We start from the raw sequence: 27,698 nt of genomic DNA, 5'->3' as shown, positions 1-27,698 counted from the left end.
ATTAACCCATTAATCATGAAAATAACTGGCAGATTTAGCGATAATGAAAATACTCTTTGGTTGCAGCCCTAATGCAAACTCATTTTGTTAAATAAAAGAGTGAATAATTATCGTGCATGAGGCCCATTCTGTTACTGCTTTAAAGGTCCCCTGTGGAGTTTTTGACCACTAGTAGCGCGACGGTGCACAGTTATTTGATGTTTTTATGAGTAGGTCTCCAGTTTGTTAGCTCTGGTTTCAACCTATTTCACTGACTTAAGTCGCAACCAGTTATAGCTTTTTAATAACCCTTTGATTCAAGTCAACTCAGTCCCCCTGTACCGAATGTGAACAGCTCAACCTAAATATAACATTGACTGGAGTTCAGCTTTTCTCCAGGTGACTCTGTGCATGTAAACGTCCCACTGACTAGGCCGGAAGTAGCTGATGAGAGGAAGAGCAGAGCGAGAGGTAACAGAGAGGGACCATTCACACACCGCGATGATACCATTACCTTTAAACTCCCTCTTGCAGCACCCTCCCCACCAACCTACTCAGACTTATTTATTTCAGACCCCCCGGCGCCAGTCTCTGAAGAAGCCTCTGGCCACTCTCGACTCTCGGAAAGTCACCGTGAGGGCGTTGAGGGTGACATCTGTGATGGTCACCTCCCCCGGAACGATGATGGGTCTCCAGGCCTCGTCGTCTGGCTTCTCTGACGCCGTGACCTCGTCTGGTCTGATAGCGGAGCTCCACTCCTCTGTTCTCTGTCCTGAGTGAGACAGGAAAACGGAGAGAGAAAGTTGGAGGGGGGAAAGGTAGAGTTGCTTTGCATTAAGCATATCACGTGTACTGTTATTGAGTTAACCTCTCTGGACTGGCCTGAATAGATTATCTCTACTCTGATAGATGTTATAAACTGACAAAGGCAGATAGGAGGCAGGAACAGACAGCTCGGAGTGGTTCTGAGGTGACAGAAGTACCACAGTCTGCACTCCACATCATTATTTTTTATAGGGAACGTTTCAACTTTTAATCATTCGGAGTGCAAATCCTTTCTTTTATTTGACTTTTGATTTAAAGGTCACGATTTGATTTATAAAAAGTTCCAGCGCTGACTGCTTGTTAGACTATCACATCTGGTTTTGTAAAGATCAAGAGATCAGTTTTGGTCATTTACATTTTCAAATTCTTGTTTAAAAAGTTTCAGACATTTTACAACACCACCTTGACTTTATCCTGGTGCCTTTTTGCAGGTTAGGGTTTCAATTAAAGCTGCTGTTAGCATTATTTTCTTATCAAAGTAAGTGTAAAATAGCTCTGTATTCCAACAGAAATCACTGTAATAGAGTATGTGATAATAACCCATGTCTCTCCTCCCCCTGCTCATGCCGTAAAAGACAAAAGGAACTTTCTGGTACCCCTACACTCTTTATCCAGTCAGGACATAGGACTCCATTAGAGAGGTCCTGTCTGCTCTGGGAACAGGCAGAGAGCAGGATCCTTCTGTCTGGAACAGGGATTCTACCAATTCCAGCATTCCCAGTGATGGCATATACCACCAAACAGGCCAAACGTCAATAAACACTTGAAGAAAAGACAGAGGCAAAGAGAGCTGCCGAGAAGAAAAGAGAGGAGTTGTGCAAGTGTGGTGACATAGAGAGGAGGGAGGGGATTGCTAACTGCAAAACAGTTGAGAAAACTGCTGTGTTTTTTAAGCACTAAGACGTGTAAACCTGTTCTAGTAGTAACAAAAATTAACAAAAAATAAAATTATTATTCTGAAAATGAGCATAATATGTCTACTTTAAATTACTCATTCATCAAAGATTTTTTCTGCTATGGTGTCAAACGTTGAAGCAAAAGGATGTCACATTTTATTATAGACTGTGTAACTGTAAGTAGATCTTTGTAGAGACTCAACATTAACTGTTGCTCTTCATTTATATACGCAAGAGTCTTTAAATACAGAGTCTCTAATGAGTCTATATTTTGAACTCTACATGATTTACTCTTTAATCAGCTCTAGATGGAGGAAGTTTTTATGTTTTTGGTTGCATGCCCAGTGAATAAAAAGACTGTGTGTGTCTACTAGAAGGTTCACAAAGAGTCAAGTAAACTGGGTCGTGATGCTGATTAGAGTCTACTGGCTGACTGACTGACACACTTACCATTTAAAATGCCTCCGCTCTTCTCTGTTGTCTCCTTTACAGACTCCTCTTTCTCTTCCTCCTCCCTGTCCTCCTCATATTCTACATTGTCCTCCTCCTGCTCCTCCTCTTCCTCCTCTCCCCGGCCCTCCCAGTCCTCTTGTGTAGGACTTGGAGGGTTTGAGTCAAGGCACTTGAACTGTGACCTCCTGGGTTTGCTTTCTTGATGTTCCAGTTGCGGTTGTGGGTCCTGCCTGCAGGCACTGTACGGCTGATCCTCGTCCTCGGAGACCAGAGAGCGTGTCAAGGAGAGACGCAGGCGAGGCGGAGGCTTCTCTGGAGCCTTGTGAGCGCTGCGTAGGTCCATGGTGTAGACAGTATTCTGAATAAAGATCAAAGAGAGAACACTTGACAAGTAAAACTTGAATTATGTGAAAAATCAATCATTTGGCTGACAATCAAACTGTGGGTTAGAGCTCCGTCACTGCACAGGGGCAAACGAAAATAGTTGTATTAGCAAAACAAAATATAATGTCTAAGTTCTACTTATGTATAAGTAGATTAGACAAAACTGTCACTCTTTTTAAATTGAACACAAAACTTTACCTGCAGAAGAAGTCTTTTGGATTTGGATCCTTTTCTCCTGTGACCCAGAGCTCTGTCTCTCTGCTCTCTGAAAAGCCAAGCACACTGTTAAAAAGAGGCGGATGGCAAAATGTCATCTATACACATGTTCTCTGACCATTTTAGGAGCTGTTATTAGGCTCTGTTTGAATTTTTTTTTTGTGTCCACTGGATTACAATTTGACACTGGAAAAACGTATCAACAAACATCTGTCCTCTAAAGGTAACATGGGGAGTGTTTGACCACTAGTAGTACTATGGAGCAGCGTTTCACTACTGGGGCCGTTTTGTTTGTTCTCACCCATATCAACACAAGGATACACATTTCTGACAATGGTTTTACATTATTACACTGATCCACAGGAGGAGGTAACAAGACAAAAAACACCAGCAGGGCTGCAAAGAAGAAAACTGATAGCAAGAAAAAAAGTAAACAAGAAGGCATTGGGTTTCAAAACCCTCATTGTTTACATCGAAAAAGTGGCTTTGCAAATGTTTTATTATCAATCTTTGTCCTCACAGGACAAATTTGGAAAGCCAAGTGGCATCAGTCATAAAAAAACAAAAAAAGAGGAAGAACACACAGAGACCACCCTATGGTCACCCCTAAGACTCTGAACTACCAAGCCAAAACTGTCCAGTATGGAAAAAAAGGAAAGAGGTTTTGTAAGTAACACTGAATGTAAATGGAAGCTTTGTTTACAAAAAACTTCACAGGGTACCTTTAAAGAAAATCATACTTGAGTGTATGCCTTCTTTCAAATTAATGATATTGTTTAAGACTCCAGACACAATACTACAATACTAGGAAAATATTGATATTCGATACCATTGAGACATGACAGGGACAAAATAACATAACAATGATGGCAGAAAATGAGTATTGAGGCAGTTTCTAAAACTCAAAATCAACACATATTGAAAAATCTACATTTGTGACAATACTACAGTACACTAGTACACAATCTGTTTATATTGCATTAACATCCACATTAGAGGTGTACTGTATCCAAACCTACATTCTAATTATGGCCCTTACAACTGCAGTGCCTTTAAATATGGCTATGGTGAGTTTTGGGATGTCTAGTTACAATCCAACACACATGCTACTGCCAGCTGCAGAGGTCTTGGATCTGGGCCTTGGGTTTGCTGCTCTTTATGATTAATATAAGAAGAAAAGTGGTTTATTCTGCACATTCCTGCTCCACTATGTGTCAAACCCTCTGGGCTTTCCTGGATCCAGGCAAAGGCTTTTCATCAGGCAGGTTGAGTGGGGTCTTACTTCTCTTCATAGGCCTGCACCAAGCGTTGGTCCAGAATGTGTTCCTCGGGTTCCCATGTGCTGTACCTGCCAGATGTACAAAAATACGCTGCATGTCACTACCTTCAACTGGGGAATTAAATCAGTCTATTACTACATTGTTGTTTAAGATTTTCCATTTTAAAAAGGATTCTAATTGAAAACAGTTACGATGTGTTGCCTCAGAGTGGATAGTACCTTCTACACACTCAACCAATCATTTACTTTTTAATCACAAAATGTGACAGACAGGGTGGCGTTTCTGTTGCCGATAAGACCATTAAACTGATAAAAACAACTAGTTGGTCAAATATTTTCACAGTTCTTTTAATCAACAGAGTTTAGATACATAATCATGAAGTCATGAAAAACATTTTCCGTACTTTTCGGAATCAATCTGTCAGATGACTTTTCACATTAGCTCATCCAACGGCATTACGTGTTGTATGTCAGTGTGAACATGATGTACATTCACCAGCGATATATAATCCAGCCACCCTTCTGAGTGATTTTACATACTTACTTTGGAGGCCAACCTTTCCACTTCAACAGATACTCCACATTCCCCTGTGGAGACATAAAGTTTCACAGCAGCATCAGCCGAGAGGTCAGTATCATAAATTATATCTACTGTAGCTTTTCACTGCCTTTCTACTACTACCTTAACCCGTGTGTGGTGCGTCTTTGTCCCATTCACATCTATTAAATGTTTTCTTGCCTGACAACAATGATTGCTTCCTTTAGGTAATACTGACCTCCATCTTCTTACCTATTTAATCTCTACATGCCCTTATACTTGTGCTGTTCATTTGGAGTTTATGTGTAGGAGGATGTTGCCATGCCATCAGGAAATATCTATAATTAACAGATAATATAAAATGAGCAGTATGTCTTCCATATACAAGCCAAGCCTCTCAGAGTTAGTCATCCTAGGTGACATCATCCCATAATAACTTCCAAGCCCTCAAACGTATTCTCAGAGGGTGAAGTCACCACTTTTCCCGACTTCATTTGACTCACCCAGTTCCCAACACACAGTAAAAAACAAACAAAAATGCATCTACTGTATATTGGGTGAGACTTGGGGCCTCAATTAACAGAATTACATTGCATACCAGCATCTCTCTACACTTTTTACTGCATATTTTGTCATATTGTTGTTGCATACACCTTATGAATGCACTTAGTAAATGCAGAATGTCAGTGTTATGCACTTTATGTGTATATTCTGTGAATTAGTGCTGTAATTATCTTTTGCTTAATCAATTGCTTGATTGTCAGCGACTCTGATGATCAATTAAACGTTTAACTCATTTAACAAACAAAATGTTTCACATTTGCTGAAGACGGAGATTTAAAAGCTTTTTTCGCTTTCTTCATTAGCCACGTTTCTATCCAACTGCATTGCAAATTGTTGCAATATTGGTATTGAGGTATTTGGTCGAAAATACTGTGATATCTGATTTTGTCGCCTAGTTCTATCATTTATGAAGTGCTTTTGAGGAGATTTCAAAATATAGTGATGCACAATATATATTGGACTGATACATTAACGCCCGATAATGGGAATTTTACATCAACTATTTATATGTAACGCTGCAATTATAGCTGATAACTAGAGCTGATAATAGGAAGCCAAATTGCCTTCATTGACTTAAAGCTGCTGTAAGTGTTGTTGTCATTTTAGCTAACTTCCTGTACAATTTGCAGTTAGCGGTCCCCTCTCTCCTCTCGACACCAATACATGAACATGATAATGACCAGACAAAGCAGCAAACAGGAGGATCCTGCTCTCTACGAGTTCACAAGCAGACATCTCTTTGTAGAGTCCTCTGTCCTGATTGGATAAAGTGGGCAGGGATACCAAAACATTTCTTTTCTTTTTGATGAATTAGTGAAGGCAGGAGAGACATCCGTTACTGCCCAAACACTCTGAAATATAGAGCTATTAATACTTTTTTCAATAAAAGTGTATCACTTACAGCAGCTTTAACAAGCACAGCATCTACAAACTCTGATACAGGACGTGGCAGTAAGCAACTTTGTAAAGTTGGTTTGTGATCAACGGTATCAGCCATGAGAAGCAGGTAATTGAAAAAAAAAACCATATCACGCATTCTTACATTTTCAATTAGGGCAGAGCTGTCTCAAACTACTTGGAAAACTCTATGTTAAAGTGCTAATTGGGATTAAATGCTAATATGTGCTCCCTTTGTATCTGTTTTTATAACTCAATATACTTCAGAATTTGAGGGACTTTCTATCATAAAGTGTTCAATCAATGTTAAATAGTTCAGAGAGACGCCTGTCATGACACGAGTAACCCTGGTGGGGGAACCAGTAGTAAACACAGGAGTATCAGGGGGGCTGCTGCGCCATGGGGGGAACCACAATTTCTAGCTGCGCACCTCTTTTGTCAACACCGTATGGTAACTTACACCCAAATCCAATTAGCAAGCAAACAGGCCCAAAATGAACATCACCCCGTGTCCTCCTCCAGCCTATTTAACCAAACACCTGACATGCTAAGCTGCGTTGTAATGACAACACTCTCCACGCTACATTAAAGGGACATCCTCCTCTAACCCGCCCCCTTTTACACAGCCTGCAATTAGATAACCAGATTAGCCGCGCAATTCTGCTCATTTAATCTCTCAAGCTTTCATTAGCATCTAAAGTAGCATCCCCTTCATCCTAAAAAAAATGTGCCTCCTCCACATGTCCCGCGGCTAAACTGGCTGACTGACACGCTGAGGGAAACGTACAGCGGTTACCTTTCTAACTCTTTTCTTGACGATTGATTCAACAGCGAACACTTGCTCCCCGATCGCTGACAGCTCCATCTCTGTGCACGCGGCCGTCGCTCGGCTTTTTAACTGTCAAAGTAACGTCTTTGGGTCCAAACTGAGCTAACGTGAGCTGCTGATGACAGCGCTGCTTCGGCTCCTTCCCGCTTCTCCCTCAGCCGCCTTGTGTCCCTGACATGTTAAGGTCCCATTAATCGGGAGCGACTTCCTCGTACTGGATCTTTCCGAGCGTCCAGTGACTTTACAAAATCTGCGACACATCTGCACACCGCTTCGCGCGCGCCCGTCTGCCGGAGCGCGCCCACTTAAAATGAGTCCGCGCGCGCCATCAGCTGCCTCATCATCCTCATCATTCGAACCAGTGTATGGACCCACAGCATCCACAACATCACCCACTGGAGTAAAACTACAATGTTAACACTCTGTTAGTGGCAATCTTTTGTTTTTACTGAGCTAAAAGTAGAGACTATCAGTTATACATTTTACCTAAAAAGTGCACTGTGTAGTTCTGGAAGATCTTCATTGAATGAATTTTATGCCCAAACAAACAAACTCTCTCTGTTTTCGTGACTGAATAAACAAACTCCCAATTTCATCCTGTTTTACTTGTTTATATGTGGCGGACCCTGCCACATTTCTGGCTTCAAACAGTGTTCTGGGGACCTTTTTTCCTTTGAGATCAGCTTGTTTATTCATTTATGGAAAAAAATAATATTTCTGAGTTTGTATTATTACCTCACTAATATTGTAATTATTAAAATTCTGAGTTTGAATTTCTTACTACACACTGCCCCTTTAAGTAGGAGTGGGAGACCAGGGACAGTTGGAACAATCTTGGTTTTTACGTCACTACTCGAAAACTTCCTAAGCTGTTGGGATACAATTTTTATGTAGGTAACTTGTATCTGTGTTACCTGTTATATAAATACCAAGGGCCACTCTAAACTCATTAAAATATAGCTGAAACAATCTAATATCCATTAAACAATTAATTCCAGTTAAAGTTGCAAAAATGGCTTAAAAAGGTTTAGCATTTGAATCTGAGTTTTAGCTGATAAGGCACTATGAAAAGTTAAGACTGCTTATGATTTGAACTGATTTTGTGAGAATTGAACCTGGCTCTCCAGATTTAACCATTGGACTAGAATAGATAATAAAAAAGGTCTATATGCCTATATAAACATTTAAACTGAACATAAATACTTTTCCTGCCGTACAACAGAATGGTCATCAAAACTAGGCAAATTTAAATTCATTGACACTTAAGGTTGAGACAGTATGAGGAAAAAACTGTAGATTAAAAAAATACTTTTATACCTAAAAAATGAATTTTGGCAGAAAAACTTGGAGACATTATTAAGTCAGTTTTGCAGAGAGGTATCATCACAGACAGCTGAGTTTCCTGGTTCTGTCTGGTTTCTGATTGGTGCAATTTGACATGTTACAATTGCCCCGGTCCCCCCCATCAAAGGTAAAAATACTCACTTTGCAGAATGGCACCAGTGACTGCTATGTTAATAATTATTATCATTATTAGACTGGTAATACTGTTGCATGTGTGAAAAAACACAACTCTAGTTGTTGGTAGAGGAGGGCTTAGCTACTTTAGCACATACAGTTTGTTGTTAAATCCAGTAGTTCCCAAACTAGAGTAGAAAGTATAGCACAAAATGAAAATGCAAATACCTCAAAACTGTACTGAGGTACAGTACCAGAGTAAATGTACTTAAAGGGTAATGCCACCAATTTTACACATTACGTGTGTTTACAGGTCTTTGGGAGTACTACAGCAAATGTGAAAAAGTAGTATAAAGCCTTTTGAGGCTTCAGAGAAAGCTGTGTGTAATCTGATGAATTGCCTCCAATGATGTCACTCTGGCTTAGTTGCATTGTGGGTAATGTCCCAGATATCTCTGGTTCTGCTATATCAGTTTTGATCATTTCTTTTTAAACTGTCCATAATGAGTTATAGGTATGCAATGCTAGAACAGTGGACTGTTTTTCAAATTCCTGTACCTACATTACCCACAATGTAACTGAGCGACATCACTGGAGGCATTTTTTAGATTACATGGAGCTTTATATGACTTTTTCACATATGCAGTACTCCCCAAGACCCGTAAACACACTTTAAGGTGTGAAATTTGTGGAGTTACCCTTTAATTACTGTCCACTTCTAACCAAAACATCCCCAACAAAGCGAAGAAGAGGGACAATGACTTTTTCCAAGCAAATAATGACCCATTTAAAACACCCACACTGTGTCTTATACATAAAGTGCCATTATAAGCATTTTATTTCTATGCAAAATAATACAAAAACAAAAAAATACAGTGACAATCAGTTTAAGGGCTGAAAGATTGTCATGGCAAAAAATCAAGTGTTGAATGCAACTGTGAGATGCTAGCCACGATGTGATTGGGAATCTCAGCAAATGAATGACAAGCTCTCTGATGTTTAATTCAGGTTCACTTAGATATGACATTAAAGGTCTACGGACTGGGCTGGAATCAAAGAGTATCATCCCAAAATAAGACATGCACCATTGGAAAAACATATGATCTTGTCTTTATAAAATCATACTATTTCAAACAACTGTAAATAAAGCATAAAGCCCTTGGCTGCAATAGTGAAAACATCACATTGGATGAGCTTCAGCCGTTTCTCCTACAGATTTTTACGATAAATTGGTGCTTTGGAATAAATCTCCTGAAATGGCGTCAAACTGCACAGCCCCTCTTAATCTTTTAGAGCAACAAATATTTTCTTATGTAAACAAGTTAAGGCCAATATTGTCATTAACAGACAATACACGTATAGTATAACAGTTTCTCTTAAGCAAATAGATTTGAAAGCTACAAACTCTCTCATAAGGCTCATTTCACAATAATCAACCAAAACACACATCTTACTAGACGTGTGCTCACTAGCCCTCAACTTTCTCTTTTCTTTTTCTACATTATTCTCTACCCAGGCACACTGCACTCCATCTGACAACTTCCCACGAAACCCCTCCTCAGACTGAAACATCGCACATTAGAGACCACTGCTGACTGTTTATGACGTGGTGGGACAAACTGTGGCATCCTCTCAGAGCTGTTTGGCAAGTTTGACAAGAGATGTTGAAGAAGAAGAAGAAGGAGAAGAAGAACCCTGCATCAGCTGAGCTCCTGTGCTACAGAGGGCTGCTGCGGGGGTGACTCTGTGGACCAGAGTGGAGCCAAAGGGGGAAAAAATATAACAATGAATCGAAATTATCATCCCTTATTTTGTCATCTGTCTGTGTGGTGTCATTTGACCACTGTGCAAGAAATGATTGTGGCTCTAATCAAGCAAGAGTGGCTTCTATTGACAAATAAAAAAAAACATTTCTCTCTTATATTGATTATTACGACAATCCAGACTCGAAGATCACTTACTCGCTTGTTCTGGAGCTTTTGACTTCAGCTGCTTAAGTTTACTCAGTTGCCATACAACTCTATACTGAAATGTAGGGCTGCAACTCAAGGTTATCTTCATAATCTCTTACTCATTTGGTCAGCACAATTGTAAAAAATCGGCATCACATTTCAACAAAGCCCAAGTTCATACATTTAAATTGCTTGATTTTAGTCTGATTATCAGTCCAAAACCCAAAGATATTCAGTTTACTATCATAAATGAATGTGGTTTAAACATTTAAAAGATTACCAAAAATGCAACCAATTAATTTTCTTTGTTTTGCTGATAAGGAATGAGTGATGCGGTCAAAAGCTCCTGAACGAGTTTGTGAGTAGAATGTGAGTTGAACTGCTTTTTTTCCACAGTCAAAGGTTAACTGCCATGCTGTTATACTTTGCACAAAGTATGGCCAATTTCTGTAATTTTATATTTAGGGAAAGCTTGATTTTATCGATCATTTAAATATGTTTTCTTATCAGCCTAGTTTGATAAACATTAAACCATGATACAGTTAAATTCTACTGAAAGATGATCATCGTTCGAACTGCATTATTTCCTTGATTACAACAACTCTTCATTACATTTGGATGTGAATAATTAAAACAAACTGGAGGAATGAAGCTTTTACTTCTTCCTTGAAAGGAAACGGAGGCAAACCTCCACTAGAGGGAGTGCTTGCCCGGGTGTTGCATTGCTTTGTTGCATATAAAACTGTTGTGTCAGCACAGCCTCTGTACAGTATAGGCTCAGACTGTGCCAGGAGTGTTTGGGAGGTGGATGAAATACAAATTTGGCAACGTGATAAATCACTGATTTTGACATGTGATATGAAAAAAAGGACAGGGAGGAGCAGGAGGAGGAGTTAGATCGAGTGACACTGAGGCAAAGGAAGGGCACGCTTTGGTGAAAGTGAAGGACGGAGGATACGGACAAAGAGAGATTCACGACATGAAGGGAGGGACAGAAACACAGAGACACATCATCGAACATCATGACTGAAGCGGGGAGGATCACTGAGGGAGACAGGCAGATAAACACAGCATTTTTCAATAAGCCTGATCTCCCATGACTTTGGAAACTTGAACAGTAAAAAGAAAAAAACAATAAACAGATCAAAACTGACATTGAAAAATAGTCAATATATATAAAAACACAGGAATAGCAGAAACAGAAGAGTAACTTTCTATAAGTCTTAACTGTGTTGTGAGTAAAGGACTGTGATTCTTTGATTCTCCCTGTAAGTGTTTGCCTCCTTCATCGCTTTGCGTCTTAACTGAGTCCAGCAATGTTTGTGTAAACAAAACCCAAAAAAGGGAAAAAATACATCTGCAAGTGTGCATCCATGTGATTGGCTGTGCACAAGTCTACGTCCTCTCCTCTTCATTCTGTGATTGGCCCGTTGGCCCTGGTGGAGCTGTGGTCGGCTGCTTGAACCCTTAGCCATCAGAACGCCATGTTTGGTGTGCCTCCACTTCCTCTGAGACGACCAATAGGAGTTCACAGTTCTTCCCTCGCAGCTGCTGGCGTAGAAACTTCCTGTGATGAGGTGACAACCACAGTTATAATGATGAAATGCAAGATGAGCAACTCTTTTTTGTCAATTTATATAAAAAAGGCAAACCCGACATTATAAAGGGTAGACCTAAAGCTGCTAATTCAATATCTGGGCATTGAGTGGCAGCAAAGACAAATTAACACAGTATGAGTTTCTGAAGTTGTTATTGTCAACGTGTTTACACATCCAGCAGTAGTGGTCACGTTGGCTACCTAATAAATGCAACACCAATATTTAGTCTCCTTGTTGCTCCTGTTTTGGTCTCCACCAACTCCAGATGGGAATATCTTGCTCATTAGCTGTTTAATACTCCACTATGTTCACAAGCTAGTTGCTAACTTTGTCTGTCTCGCAGGCAGTTTGTATGTAATAGGTTTATAAAAGCTTTACACCAGAGCCACATTGCCTGTGTGAGCAGCACATGATGGCAGGGGACATGACTCCGGGGAAAAATATGATTTGTCACCCCTAATATACCACTGTAAACACAACTAAGTAATGTCAACAAATGAAATAGAACTTTTTCAAGTGTCAAAAGTTTGTGAATCTCACCCTGTGCCTCACAATGGTTGGATCCACTTACCCCTACCGACTGTCCACTGCCCACTCTCAGAATCTGACAGTCTGTCGTTAGTGTTTGACCTCTTCTAAAGATTTTTTAGGCATTTCTTTACAACTACCACTCATTGCAATTAATCATGTTTACAGTTGTCACCAATCTTCATTTTCGCTGCGTTAAAATACAAGTCACACTAGCTGAAATTTGCTAGCTAGCTACAGTAACATCAACTAGTGTTTGCAAGCTGTTTGGATTTGAGCCAGTCAAAGAGGCCAGCAATGAAACATAATGTTCCTTATCTGACAGGTTGACAGAGTGTTTGTTAGCAGAGTTACAGCACTACATTCAGTGTCCTCCTTCTCTCAAATCTTATGTAAATGTCCCCTCCAAGGTTGACATCAGATTTTCGCCCCTGGTCAACACAGACAGTGTCGCTGCTGCAAAGTGCTGCTACCAGCCACATCCTTCTGCATGGGGTTTGCCTTTGATAATGAACAATAATGATAATGAATAATTTTCCTGCTGCTGGAAAAAAGGTACACAAGGGTGGAATTTGAAGGCCAGAAGTCCAAAACAATGAGCTAAAAAAATGCACTCCACTGAGGTGAGCTGTCCAGTCTGGTAATAATTCTCTGTGGGTTTGTCACTATGAACGAACCGCTTTCACACTATACATAGTCATTTGATATACTGTTTTTATACAAAATATTGTTTTATATAAACAATTTGTAAAAAATTGATTATTGCAGCTTTAAAAGGCATAGTTTGACATTTAAGGAAATTCACTCATTCCTTTTGTTGCCCAGAGTTAGATAAGAAGACTGATACCTCTTTCATATCTGTAAACTAAATATGAAGTTACTGCCAGCAGCTGATTAGCTTAGCTTGGCATGTTTTTATGTAAAATGTGTATTTCCTCAAATCAGGGCTATTTCTGATTCTGGATTTTCAGAGTTGACTCAGAGATGGCACTTCAGACAAACGCATTGACTCAGGGGGGGTCCCCCTTTGGCATATGTATTTGTCATGTTATGTGATTAATTCATTCATATACTATACTTTTATGTTCATGTTTATAAAGAATAAACATTATTACTTATGTATTTTCTGCAATGATGAGATGTAAACCATGAACATGATATCAACTGTTATAACGTGTAATGTGATCTGGTCTGTTTGTCTATTTTAGTCACTGTTTATCTGTTTTTATGTTGTTGTTACATGTATTTGGAGAGCCCAAGACAAATTTCCACACACAATAAAGAGTTATTCTATTCTATTCTATTCTTTATACCTTACTAACAAATATGAAAAATGCATGATTCACTCCCCTGCTGACTTACTGTCAGTTGAGCACACCTCACACCCATCCCACACTCAACTCTCCTGTTTAACTTGTAGGGCCCACGCTTTAATACCTTTGTTCATCATCTGTGATGTTAAAATATCAGATTTCCACAGTCATAGAAGTCACCCCTCTCTACTTCCATCACTGTTAAGTTTTCTGGTGAGGTCATTTGAAGATCTCATTCTGCCATTCTGTTGCTTCTGCGTCACTCTGTGTACAATGCGGCAGCTAATAAAAAGAAGCGCAGTGATGCAACTGACTAAATGCGAGTTGACTCTGGGCCTTATCAACTGATGACACCTACTCAAAATGTTGAACTATTCCTTAAAATCAACAACGCTGTAAAGGCATGCACCAAGATTTTAGGAAAACTTAACTGTTAGAAATGACAACTATAAAATAACAAATGTGCTGCAGTTTTACTCTACTGCACATTCAACACTTCCTACTGCTGCTTCACAGTAAAAGCCTTGAATTTGTTCACAGCTGAGAGGCATTTTTACAGCTGCAGAAAGTGTTGATTAAGTCAGACAGCTTAGTACCCAACTGAATATCAAGTTTCATAGCAATTTGGCCAATACTATCGTTATAAATAAATCTTACCCTGGTCCAATCTGGACAGACCAATACAATAGATAATAGATCACCATTACCACCCTGCCGCTGAAAAGGGAAAAACGTGGTGTGTTTCCACACTGATGAATCCACAATTATTCTAAATCCCATAACAATGGTTAACATAATATTCTGATCATTGCTGTCACAGCAAGAACACACGCGTTTAAACACATCACTCTCACCTGAGCTCATCCGGGTTGCCAATGGGTTGCGGGCTACGCAGCTTGGAGTCCAAGTTGTAGTAGACCCCTCCCACCTCTCTGACTCCTATCCAGTGCTGGCGTTTGAGCGGCAGACGGAGAGGCCCCCAGCGCAGGTTGGATGGCACGTTCAGAATGAAGCCGGTCACGTTGGACAGCTCGATGCTGCCTACATCCCTGGAGGAGGGAAGACAACATTTATGGTTTGTAAACTTGTATTTTGTGTTGGAGCACAGACACAGAGGTTCAGCAGCGAGATAAGGTGTCAGAAAATAATATGGAGGAATGGGCGACAAAGCACCTGTATCAGCTTGCAATTTACTATAGTTATAAATGGAGTCTACTTGTATTTGTCATGCATTGTGTTTTAATTGACTATACAAATGCTTTTGCAGGTTTTTTTATCCCACTATATACGAATTGTATAATCCCTTACCGTTGACCATTTTCTCTAGCACACTATACGTTTAAAAGGGAATTCTGGTATTTTTTAAACTGAGGTTGTTATTCTGTGTCTAACAACATTAGAGAAATGATTCCATAGACTTTTAAGTGTAAGATCTTTTTTGTAACCAGAAGCAAGTGGTGTTGTTCAAGAAGACCAGCAGATTGTCAAAATCAGTTTAATAGTCAGTATATTCTTGCTGGCAGTCCCTCTAGGTAGACTCCAAACTCCTCTGCAACATTTGACTCATGTTTCCACTGTTGTCTTCCTGCAACAACTTACTTATCGCAGCATTTCAAAGCAAGACTTCTCCTTAAGCGAGACTTGTGTTTCTGGTTACTAAAGATCGTATTAATAAAAAAAAAATTAAAAATAGGCCTATCAACAGAGTAATCATATCCGTAAGGTTTCAGACACTTAGAATAATAACCTCACCATATAGGTGGCAAAAAACAAGCCCTCTTAGTGGACGTAACTATGACAGTCCAAGTTTCCCCAAACGATTACATTGCAGCCATTGAAGCTGGTTCGCAGCTGCCAGCTAAGGCGATCTACTGGACCAATTCCAAGACTTTTGGTAAGTGTGAATAATTTACACACCAAAACATGTAAATATAGGGCCCGGGTTTAAAAATACAGGAATTCCCCTTTAAGATTATTTAAATACACTACTTCCAGCTTTTCAATTCCATATTATATGACAATGAACTGAATTGAAACCTGAAATCTTGAAACCAAGATAGTTATCATAAAGGGGAAAGAATCACAGAGTCAGTAGCAATAGGAGCATGGTAGCAAGAGGAACAATTCTGTGATGTACAATATATCAAAAAGCCCTCAACAATACATCATCACATTAATACAGCTGGAAAATAAAACATACTAAAGTGGGAAAATGATTTTCAAAAAGAAGGAGCTGTCTACACTATATGTATGTACTGAATTATAAGGTGCCCGCTAAGACTAAGATGAAACTGCCTGTACAAAAACAAAAAACAAGAAGCTAAAACAAAGAAAATTGCTAAGTGTCATCTTTTTATTATTTAAGTGTTTATTTAGTATTTTTTTCAGTTATATCACGTTTGTATTTTTCTCTTTGGTCTGTTTCCCATGAAGTTAACATGTAAAGCTGTATGGGGGGATACGGAGATGTTGATTTACTAGATGATGAAATGTATGAATTATATGATACAACATGTACCAAACTTCATAGAGATATGTTGATGAAGGTTCTCAGTCATCCAGGTCACAGTAATTCACACAACTTTGACCAAAAATTTCTGATACTATTGCACAAAACTGGATTATTATTTGTAAAGGAAGGTTTAAAGATGTAATATGTAACATTTCTGTATTAAAATGTCTAAAAACAACTAAACTTTTGTTATATGTTTTGTTGAGTTGTGTAATCACGTTATCCCAAATGTTTACACCAATGTTCAATGGAGAATGTGACTAAATGTAACGTGAATAAAACTTTACCCCGTCTATGAACATTTCTGCCTGGGGGTTGTTTAACACTAAAGGCAACAATTCCCATGATCCCACGCTACTTCTTACTTTTGTTTTGATCGAGAGTCCCCTCAAGCAACAGAAATTGCATACTGTGCATTTAAGTGGTAATTGTAATTGTATTTTAAAAACATGACCCTCCTAAATATTTACAATGACACAAATGTAAGAGCTGTAATCACATGCTGTAGGTTGAACAACCACTGCTGTGTCAATCGGCAACAGAGAGCACTATTGTTGTTTTTGTCACTAGATCAGGGGTCAGCTTTGATTTAGTTCCTGTTCTGGTCAAGACAGAGAAACAGGAATATGGCTTTTCTGATAACATTAACGTTTCACTGATAAAGCAAGTCTGTGGGAGCTTGTTGTCGTCAACAGTCATGCAAGCCTGTTAATTAGAAAAACAGGAATGCTGATAAACTGTCTTGTAGACTTTGTCAACCGATGGAAGTGCTGACTAGTCAAAGAGATCATTCAAGGCGCTGCTGATTATGCAGCTGAGGTACAGATGAGGACACAGGGAGCCTCTTCACAACATCTCCCTCATGTTTACATTCTATGATTGAAGTGGATACTGCCATACTGCAGATGTAACAGCTGACAATGGTTGTTTGATTTTTTTGCTGTCATCACGTGTATTCACAGAAAATAAACATCTGTTTGATCCTCGTATTGATCATTTAGGGAAACAGCAACGACAGGATATTAAGATATTCAGCAGCTGTTACGTAATAATTGATCTAAACTAGGGTGAAAAGACGTCTAAAAATAAATCAAAACATTACTGTTTAGAATAACAACAAGAGAAATTTAAGTTTGCAGCATCAGCCTTACATACCTTCTTTTATCCCACCAAACTGCCTCAAACCCTCGGGTCTGCAAGGCTGCCATAATGACATTAACATCATAGTTCCCATTTCCCAGCATGCTCTTCTTGTGAGGTGTCACCAGAGTGCTGGGAGAAAGCCTGCAACAAGTTGTGGAGAGACATGAACGGATTATCCACAACATTTCATACACACAAGGTAATTATTGACTTAGATTGATACACCAGCTTCCCCACCTCTGGTATATCTCCTGCAGGGTGTCCCTACTGAAGGCCGTCCCGTCCTGGAAGACGTTATTGAGCGCGTGCAGGGCGCACAGCTCCCTCCGCTGCTTCTCATGATAAATGGCCGGAGGTGTCAGAGAGGCTTGGGGAGGCAGTGGGGGGGTAAGGGAGGAAGAGGAGGATGAGAGATCCTGCTGCTGCTGCTGCTGCTGCTGAGAGTCCGTGGGATCCCTGGACCTCCTCTCCTCCACTCCCACCGCCACAACCTCCCCTCCTCCACCGCCACCTTTCTGCTTGCTGACCTTCCAGCGCATGCAGCCCAGCTCTTGCAGGCCGCCTCGCCCCTTCCCCTTCCACTCACCGGCTGGATACGGAGCGCTCCCCATCCCTTCAACACCACCTCCACCGCTGCCGCCGCCGGCACCGCCTCCTCCGGCTCCACCACTACCTCCACAACTACTTCCTTCAGGATGCTACATCAGCATCATGACAACCACTGCCATGGCAACCTCTCAGAGAAGAGAGGAGGCTTGTGGCTCTGGATGCGCGGTCGGGGGAGAGGAGGGGGTTGCAAGGTGAATAAGACCTGTGGCTGTTAAACAAAGCAGCACCTGCTCGCTCTAAAGGAGAGATGTGACAAAAGGTCAGCAGGAGGGCGGGGGTGAAAAAAACGGAACTCAAAATCTTAACAAAGATACTCCAGATGCTCCCAAATGAAAGATCACTCCTCCAACAACACCAGAGCGGTGTCATCAATCAAACTGCCACTGCTGTCTTTGCATTTCCACTTCCTCCATCGTCTGTGAGCGCGTTGGCAGCTCTTTCCATCCAGTCACCAAGCCTATAGCTTTGCAGTTCTTTCCATCGCCAGGCTGCTGACCATGAAGCGTCACTTCCACTGGAACACACAAAAGAGGGAATTTGATGCTGAGCAGTGACTGAAAACACCTAAAAGAAAGAAAGTCTCATTTAAAATTAACAAACATGGTCCCAAATTCCCATCACAAGTTAGCAGAGTCCAAAATGACCTCTAATAACTGCATTTTTTTTATCTGAACAGCAGGAAGACACCTCAAACAGCACTTTATAACAATGCTAATGCTCTTGTTGGTAATGATAGATAGCTGAGATCATATTATAAGCTGCTCCAACCTCCTTTTGGTCAGCAGACTCTAAAATGAGCAGAAGGTAAACATTTCCAGCAGCTTGGATTGGATAGAGGAAGCAGGCTGTTATAAGTAAGCTAGCAAAATATGACAACAACAGCCCCGTACACAACAACACACACACATTAGAGAGCTTAGAGTCCATTAAGGAGACACAGCCAATGTTATACTCTGAAACCACACACGTACAGATGCATTTAATCCATGATAGTAACAGATATTTGGCGTTAATCTTCTGGCTGCTCTACGTGACTCCTGTCTAACAGCAAACACAAGCACAACGCTTCCTTCACGTCTTATAACTTCGTTTTCTCTCACCGAGCACTTACCTGGCCGCTTCCCGACGGTGCTGTCACAGCTGGACTATCATAAACCGGTCTAAAAACCCAGTCTACCCTCTGCTGTTTTCCTAAACACTGTTCAGTCCTTTGTCTTTGCCAGTTTTCCCCTGCTACAGCTCTCTCTTTCTCTCTGTCTATGGTCTGTCTCTCTCTCCGTCCGTGCACACGCGGACATGCGCAGTGGCGTCTCCCTGGCTCCATGTTGCTGTCACCGCCTGCGTCAGTAGACAGTGGAGCAGTCCCTCCCCTGAGACTGCGAAACCCTATAATCCAAGTTATTCTTCATGGACATGTTGAAAATACTTAAGTAAATGTATAAAACAATGCTGCTTTGCATCCTGTCTGCAGCAGTGATCTACAAGTAGTTAAAAAAAAGTTTTTTGATGACTTTTAATCCTGGTGTGAATGTATTAACACGATAAACTTCAGTTTGTTTTTCTGAGTACTGAATGCTTAAAGTGTCTATAACCAATATTTTACAGATCAACGATGGGTCACATGACTGAGAAGTCACAGATTATTATCCCCGACTCTGTAGTTTCACTGAGATTCGTGGAGCTTTTCAGCCTCTTTTAGTGAATTGTTTTGGTTTTTACTTGTTTAGCAGCTAAAGAGACTTGTATTCTTCAGATGGTGGGGACTAAAACAGAGCTTAGAGGACAAATTTGGTCACTTTAAAACTGACCCCCACACTGACATCAAGAAACTAGAGGCCGACTATTACGTTGCCTAATGTCACCTGTGTCTAGGTCAAAAAAGCTGCAGTTGAACACACCGCAAAGACTACATCCGATGACTAACTAGCTTTTTGTTGCTTTCACAGCACTCTCACTAATATAGCTACATCCTATTGAGAATATGTCTGATAACAAGTTGCAAATGGCATTGGCAAAGAGGGAGAGGCAAAACATAAGGAGGAACACCTCTAAATGGGTGAGATCATGGATACTAAAGCAAAAGGCTCAGCGGCTTTCCTTTTGTTTTGTTTTTCCATTTCTCTACTTGTGCACTGATTCACTTAGCTGAGCAGCTAATCAGAGTGATTTCTCCAACCGACTGGCTTCACCACATCCACTGTACTGATCTGTGCCATTGGTGCGGGACACAAAACAAAAACTAGGGCCACACACACTCACCAACGGCCCCAACTGGCCAACTGCTGACCATCGGCCTGGTGTGTCAGGGCCCACAGGTTTACACAAGAGTTTAGTTGTTGCAGGAGGACAGCGGTGAAAACTTGAGTAAGAAGTTTGAGAGAGGACTTTGGAACTTACTTAAAGGAAATGCAAGGCAAATATTTATTTCTAAAGTCATGGCTGATTAACTGATTTTGACAATCTTGATGAGGCAACAACTGTAACAGTTCGTCTTGTGAGATTTCAAAATGAGACTTGTGTTTCTGGTTATACAAAGGGTCTTATTATTAGAAAAAAGGTGTATCTCTGTTGGAATCATCTCTGTAATGTTGTAAGACACTTTGAATAACAACTTCAGCCTGTCAGTGGCAAAAACAAGTACTTTCATTTGATGTAATTCTGAGGGTCACAATGTAAGGAATAAAGTAGGAATATTTCTTTATTTATGTATTTACAGCAAGCTGAATTGCCTCCAAGTCATCTGACCAGATATCAAAATGTACTAATATTCATCTTAAAGTTTTTTAGTCTATCAAATCTAATTTTTTGATGGTATCTGTGGCAGATATCTCTTCAGCGATAGCCACTGAATGTATTTGCATTCCTTCATTGCATCTTTATATAGTAGCCTCATTGTGACTGACTCTGCATTTCTTGTGCAGAATTCAAATTGCATACTATGCACTGGGGATCCACAGGAAACAATGGATTCATCTACTGGGGTTGACGTGGAACACAAGAGCTGCTTCCAGGATATACTTAACATAATGATGACATTGTTGATGGTCTTCTCTTGTCTCCTTTATTAAAACAATGTGACACAATGAATCACTTCAGCCCATGGTTTCTTTAGCAACACTGCGAAAACATAAAGGAGTTGTTCCTCTTCTGTCGATTTTTTGACTGTAGCTTAAAATGATGCACTTTTTCAGTGATACATTTGCAATCTCCAAATCAACCAGAACTGACTTTAAAGCTGCATTTAGTATTTTTTGACCAATAGGGGGCAAAACAAACACGACTCTGAGCTTAGCAAGTTGTTATGGCCCAAATGTTAGCAAAGAGCAGACACAAGAACATATTGTCATCCCTTTGATGGTGATTGTGTCCATATTACTCAATTTATTTTTAGCTCTACTGTGGTCTACTGGTCTGCCAACTCGTCTGAATGTGAGCTAAAAGTGGCTAAAAAGCAGAGTTTGGTGTAAATCCTCATTACGTTTGGCACAACGAGTGACCATTTTGAATTAGAGGAGTCACTTGATTCGGTGGTCAGTAGCCTCAAATTTAATAAGCTTAGAAATGCTGGTATTGTGTGCAGCTTTTGTGCTGAAAGAGAAGGTCGAGTATTTTTCAATTAAACTTATCTGAAAGTCCAATATCTTCCAGACATATCCCAGTTAAGATCACACCACTTTTCAACAATTTTGTCTTTTCTCAGGTCAGAGGTCAGTCGTGGAACAAGAACAGCAGACCAGTGGGTGTTATTTTTTCCTTTTACATCATCATGCCCATGAGGAACCTGATTGGTCTGTTGAGGGTGCTATACTGATATGTTGAATGCTCTCTCTAACCACATGGCCCATGTGCTTTTACGAGTCTAATTTGTGTTTCAGGTCATAAAAATGTGGGCAACCTCAACTCCACAACGATTAAAGTGGGTTTCCACTGCATTACATTGACGACATACAGTATACTTGTGAAGTAAAGATGCTATTAATATGTCACAATTAAAGCTAGACTGATATATTAAATCACAGATCTTATTGTACCATATATCAACTTGTCACTGTCATCTGTTGCCAAAATTATGTTTTTAATGTTCACACCAACTTAAATACAGTCCATAAAACTAGCAATTACATTCTTTATTTAGGTAATTTCTTGGTCTAAATGCTGTTTCAGAGGCTCCTGGAGGAAGCACAGAGTTTGAACTCTAGTCCCATATGACTTCAGTTTATTTTCCCTGACCATCTTTAAAGTTTGATAACTCTTATAAATTATGAAAGAATGAAAGACAGGGGAGGGCAAAGCACTGGAGCAGAGGAAGAAAACACAGGCATATACAAAAGAATAAACAGGTCATCAAAGAATTACAACACCCCAGGATGGGAAAATTAAATGTGTATGTGAACATCATAAGTAACCAAAAGCATCTGTGGCATGTTGAAAACCAAAAGGCGGCCAGAGGTAGTAAATTCATTGGGACAGTGGTAAACCAGCAGAGTGACCTCAGTCAAAGAATCACCCTTGCACTCTTAAAGCCAAAATTGCACATTTAACATACAGTGAATCCTGCCTGCTTATGTTTTCAACACCCTGACAACTCTGTCACGAAGACCAATGACACAATCTCTCCCTCTCTTATTTACATGTGTCCCAGTTTTCCAGCCAGTGCAGAGGACATGTCAGCTAGCAGCTCCTCTCTGATGTAGTCCTCCCTCCTCTGCAGCTCGTGGACAAAATGTCCCCGCTGTGTCTTCATCTCCATCGCATGCCCTATCAGCTGTCTGCGCATCGCACTCTGCTCCTCCAGGGGGCACTCTGGCCTGTTGTCCACCAGCTCTGGCCTCTGGACGCATAGAGACAGAGCCTTTTTCAGACTTCCAGTGTCCACATCCAGCAGCTGATCTACAGTACGCCTTCGACCCAGACGGTCTGCATGGGTGAGCACTGGGATGATGTACCCCGCGACATCGTCTCCGAACAGTTCAAGGGTGGTTTGGATCGCCTGGGCCCCATCCTGATCGATACCAATACTGGAGGCAGGAGCGCGGATCACCAGCAGGAAGGCATGTGGTCCAGGACTGGTGAGCTGGAGGCTCCTCAGAGCTTCCCTGGCTCTCATGCTGCTCCCCAATGATGGCCCCAAAAGATCTGGGGTGTCGATCACTGTAACCTCTTCACCATCCATTACTGTCCATCTCTTGGTACTCTCCATTAGGGGACCCATGGGTGTCCTTGTCTCATTGTTGCCCAACAAAGTCTGTGCCAGGGAGGTCCGTCCTCCACCGGCGGGTCCCAGAAGGATCAGCCTCAAGTTAGATTTGTTGGAACAGTTGCGAGTCTCTGATTCATTAGATGACCCTGCAAAAGTCACAAGTGTTTATCAGATAAATAATAAAGGACTTTAGAGAAAAGCTGTGATTCTCAGCCCAGAACAAGCAAGAGAAAGCAGAACCCCCGACCCCAAAATATTGCACTATATTCACTCCAAAACACAGTATTCCAAGATTAAATGGTGACAAAATGGCCAATTTTTTTTTTGTTATTATTGCGGTGCGTTTTCATGCTCTTAAAACACTCTAATTTCACAGCAGATGCAGTAATCCCTGTACACCGGAGATGGTAGCCATTTGATTGACAGTTCATTTGAGCAGATCTGAGTTTATATGCCCACCATAGATCCTACAACAGCCAATGAGTGATTGTGTAGACAAGTGACCCACTCTCTCTTCTTTCTCCTTATTCCTGAGCCACTTACATGCCAGCCCCCGGACGATTGATGCATCAAGTAGCAAATGAGATATCAAATCCAGCAATATATAGTTTATCAGTTTATTAGTATAAAGCCCTAAGATAGGAAAACCATGCAAGTTTTTTTTATTTTAATTTTTTTTAAAATTTTAAAATCCCTTCTAATCCCACAATGGGGAAATGTTCTTTTTCACTCACATTACACACACATGCACACACACACACACACACACAGTGTATAGAGGAGATGAGTGAAGGGGCTGCCACATGCACGGCGCCCAACGAGCAGTGTAAGGGGTCGGTGCCTTGCTCAAGGGCACCTCGGCAATTCCCAGGATGTGAACTAGCATTCTCCATTACTAGTCCACATCACACTTTATATAGTTATATGCGGAAGCTTGGGAAAAAATCAGCTTATAAACTTTAAAAAGGATAATTAGGATAATTTTACATACATTTCCAGGAATGGTAACAGGTTATGGTGAACTGACCTGTGTTTGACTTGAACTTTGAGGAAAATCCTGATGGAGGAGCAGATTGAAAGACAGTTATTATAGGCCTGTAATTATTACCTAGATCTGTCACTAAAATAGTTCCAGTCCCTTGAGATACTAAATTGCTGTCATGTGTCTGCTGAGTTTCTGAGTCACTTCCTCTACCCACTCAAGTTGTAAACTTCTCCTGACCTGTTTACCTTCACTTAAAAAGTCGATTCAAAGCACACAGTGAAGAGTAAACAACATCCCAGAACAGATGCAGGCAGCACTCACCTTCGAAAAACCGCCAAATCCGACGCAGCCATTTAAACAGGCTCTCGATTACTGAGACACAAGACATAGATAGAAAAGTTAGCATCTGATTTTTTTTTTTATAGGTGGTATTTGTGTTTTATTCCTGTGGGTGAGATATGAAGGATGTATATTTTGTACCACGAAGGGTTCCCACGAGGTGGCTCACCCAGCCCCAAAGGGCTGACAGACCTGGGGTAGAAACAACACATGTTCTTGGTCTGGTGATTTTATTTCATATCACACACAAACATGACAGGATAATAACAGATCGTTAGAGGTATTTCATCTATCATATTGATGGCAACCTTAGTTTTGTGTGCTGTCAGCTAAAACCAGGCTGTTACCTCTGGCCTCTGATTGATTACCCAAACTAAACTCACCAGTCAGAGAGCAGAACAGACGAATCGGCCACCGGATCAGAGCTGGGAGTGCTGCAGGGAAAACAGACCACAATCAGTATGATCAGATGAATACTGTAAATTCGAAGACATAATCCGTGACAAAACAGAACCCCGATTTGCTGATGGAAACATCAAACTGAAGGTGAACCTACAAATCAGAGACATTAAAGTTCAGATCCTGCGAACTGCCCTCACTGTACAGATTTCTCTAATTCAATAAACCAGCAGCAAATTATAATTCAAATAATCAGAATAAAATTTAATTTTAATATCATCTTGGCACGAAAAAATCTCGAGGGCAAACAGGATACTCTCCAATGAATTAAAAACTTTTTGTGGTTCCTGGTGTGTATCTATGTATAAATAATTCATAATGCTTTTTAACTTTCTTATTATGTCTGTGGCGCTCAACCCAAAGGCAATTTGTTCCTGTTAGAGATATGAATCTTTAAAACAGGTCACAAACTCTGTATGTTATTTGATTTTGTTTTTAAAAAAACAGGCTCAGTCATTTACTAAAACAGCTAGGCACTGTTGTTTTAAGCATATGTTAGTTGGAGGAGTTAATGGTGCATTTGTTGAGAACTATTTTTAGCAGCGGACTGGTACACATTTAGTGCACCAGGTCAGCGGCAGACTGCAGTATGTTGGGTTAAAGCAACAATATGTAACTATTATACCTTAAAATATCAGCGTCAAAATCATTGTAATGTTGCAGTGACTTATAATAGGATGAATGGCGTCTCATTTTCAGCCACTCCTATTGCTTTTTTCTGTGCTGTATAAGTTCAGTGAGTGGGTAGGAGTACAGTGCACAATGTACTGCAGTACATCACACAGCACCATCACTGATTTTGGTAAAACTGAAACATATTTTATAAAATGTCCTCTGGTTTTACTGCCGCGGAGTGTGGTGTTTACAAAGCTATCACAGTGGTCCACCCGGAAGAGGAGGAGGTGGGCAACGGTAGCGGGCTCAGCAGCCTTTACGGACATCATGACAGGGGTGAAGTGAATGAAAATAACACTGATGGAGGAAGCAAAAAAGAGAGAAAGAGACAGTTGGAGCTGCCAAAACGCACAAAATACAAATTACCGAATAATGTTGCTTTAACTGCATTTAAATTTAAGCACCCATGTTCATTGTGATGGTGCGGCTCTTTTAAGTATGTTTCATAACTTTTTGACAACAATGGAGGCACAGAAAAGGCTTGTTAGTAGAATTAATTAATTGTTGGCCTTGGTCTTTTCATTGGATGTGTTTTAGATTTTCTGTGATTTCTAGTTTAGACTTTATCTCTGAGGAGGACAGGTCAATCAATTAGAGAAACAATATGGCTATATGTAAGGGGAATTGTCGGTTTTGTTTTGTTTTAAATGAATGTGAACGTGTGTGTCGGTGAGGGACTGACTCTGTGAGAATCTGTAGAGAAGATACCCCACCACAGTAAAAGCTCCCATCTGGACACTGTTGCTGTTCATCCACCAGCCTGAACAGAGTGGAGGAAAGGGGAGAATAACATTAGTATTGCAACGTTGTACACAACTTATCATGGGGTTTACCTTTCACCCACATGTGAACTCCAGAATGAAATACTCCCATGAAACCTCTATTGTTCTACGCAGGACTTTGTGTGAGTGAATTCAGGTTTATAATCAAAATAAATGCTTTCATTCTAATCTTTATATGTAAAGGCTGACATCACTTATTCAGTTCAGGATTGGATCAATACAGGAAACTTAAGCACAGTTTTTAAATATGGCAGCTCACAGCAGCTGTGTAGAAAACTTTTTCAAATGTAATATTTAATAATAAGCATGAAAATGTTGTTTTGTCTATACTTATCAAGTTATAACTGAAAAATTAATTGCTTATATTTATTTTGAAAAACTAATCGGGAAGTCAAACAGATTTGCTTGGTTTGGTATTTACAACCATGATACAATGTAACAACCAATAAGCGAGTAATGAACAATTTATTACAAGTTAAAATATAAATATGTTGTATGGTCCCTATACAGTAGTGCAGACATCTTTAATGTCTTTAGGAACTACATTATGTTTGATGGGTTTTTTATATCTGAGTCTCACCTGTAACAGCATCCTCAGAGTTCTCCTGTGGACACTGACACTCCATGTCTCTCTGTAGTTGACAGCCCTTCAGGCGGTGTAAAGGTAGCAGGAATATGTGACGGCACTTCTACTCAGAACTTGCAAAATAAAGGCCCTAAAAAGTTGAACATAACACCTGGGTTGACAAATATTTTGCAACGTCGATGTGATTATACAAAAACTCAAATTAAAACTAGTTCACAACAAGGAAAAGCTCCATAATCAATCAGTTGTATATAAACACGTAGCAAAGCTTCAGGACAGGGTAAACCTTGCATTAAACACTCGACATATATCGACATAAGTCTGTTATCCCACAGCTATGTTGAAATGTTCTTACAGCGTTATTACCTGGTGTGTTGTCAGAAAATCCTCCCACAGGAATACCATCTACCTTCACTCTATCAACCCTGACGCAACTCACATGAGGTCAAAGTTGTATATGCTCCCTTCTTCCTGCTGTTGTGTAGAAACAAGTTGCCTGTGTAGGCCTGCCCCCAACAGGAACACTGCCCTTACTTTATTCTGCTGTGTGGCAACACAATGCAGTGAAAAGGTCCCGGTATGCTGATAATGCTGTGGTCTTATTTTGGAAGGACACACCTTCTTTCCTGCTACAAGAAGAACTGGAAGTGCAGCTTAAGAAGTGCAGTGTACTGACTCATGCAGTTATTAAAATAAAAC

At 40.4% G+C, this 27,698-nt stretch overlaps 3 protein-coding genes across 3 annotated transcripts; all 3 read right to left on the bottom strand.

Annotated features, from left to right (window-relative positions):
- Positions 1-548: 548 nt before the first annotated feature.
- cbx7b (chromobox homolog 7b) lies at positions 549-6,896 on the bottom strand. The gene is made up of 6 exons (XM_073490168.1): positions 6,828-6,896; positions 4,577-4,620; positions 4,036-4,101; positions 2,736-2,802; positions 2,143-2,511; positions 549-746 (listed from the first exon to the last, which is right to left on the bottom strand). Exons 1-6 carry the CDS (start codon positions 6,894-6,896, stop codon positions 549-551), a joined length of 813 nt encoding a protein of 270 aa, XP_073346269.1.
- Positions 6,897-9,118: 2,222 nt separating this feature from the next.
- Positions 9,119-19,234, bottom strand: josd1 (Josephin domain containing 1). The gene is made up of 5 exons (XM_073490352.1): positions 19,085-19,234; positions 17,602-18,487; positions 17,377-17,505; positions 14,564-14,758; positions 9,119-11,837 (listed from the first exon to the last, which is right to left on the bottom strand). Exons 2-5 carry the CDS (start codon positions 17,973-17,975, stop codon positions 11,738-11,740), a joined length of 798 nt encoding a protein of 265 aa, XP_073346453.1. The 5' UTR covers positions 17,976-18,487; positions 19,085-19,234; the 3' UTR covers positions 9,119-11,737.
- Positions 19,235-22,027: 2,793 nt separating this feature from the next.
- LOC141015655 (uncharacterized) lies at positions 22,028-27,428 on the bottom strand. The gene is made up of 8 exons (XM_073489800.1): positions 27,366-27,428; positions 26,994-27,129; positions 26,314-26,391; positions 24,881-24,931; positions 24,639-24,689; positions 24,480-24,530; positions 24,201-24,230; positions 22,028-23,319 (listed from the first exon to the last, which is right to left on the bottom strand). Exons 2-8 carry the CDS (start codon positions 27,037-27,039, stop codon positions 22,601-22,603), a joined length of 1,026 nt encoding a protein of 341 aa, XP_073345901.1. The 5' UTR covers positions 27,040-27,129; positions 27,366-27,428; the 3' UTR covers positions 22,028-22,600.
- Between the last annotated feature and the right edge of the window lie 270 nt (positions 27,429-27,698).

Source organism: Pagrus major, chromosome 20 (genome assembly GCF_040436345.1).
Source record: "Pagrus major chromosome 20, Pma_NU_1.0".
In the NCBI taxonomy this organism is placed as follows: Eukaryota; Metazoa; Chordata; class Actinopteri; order Spariformes; family Sparidae; genus Pagrus; species Pagrus major.
This window is presented reverse-complemented; position numbering and strand designations above follow the sequence as displayed.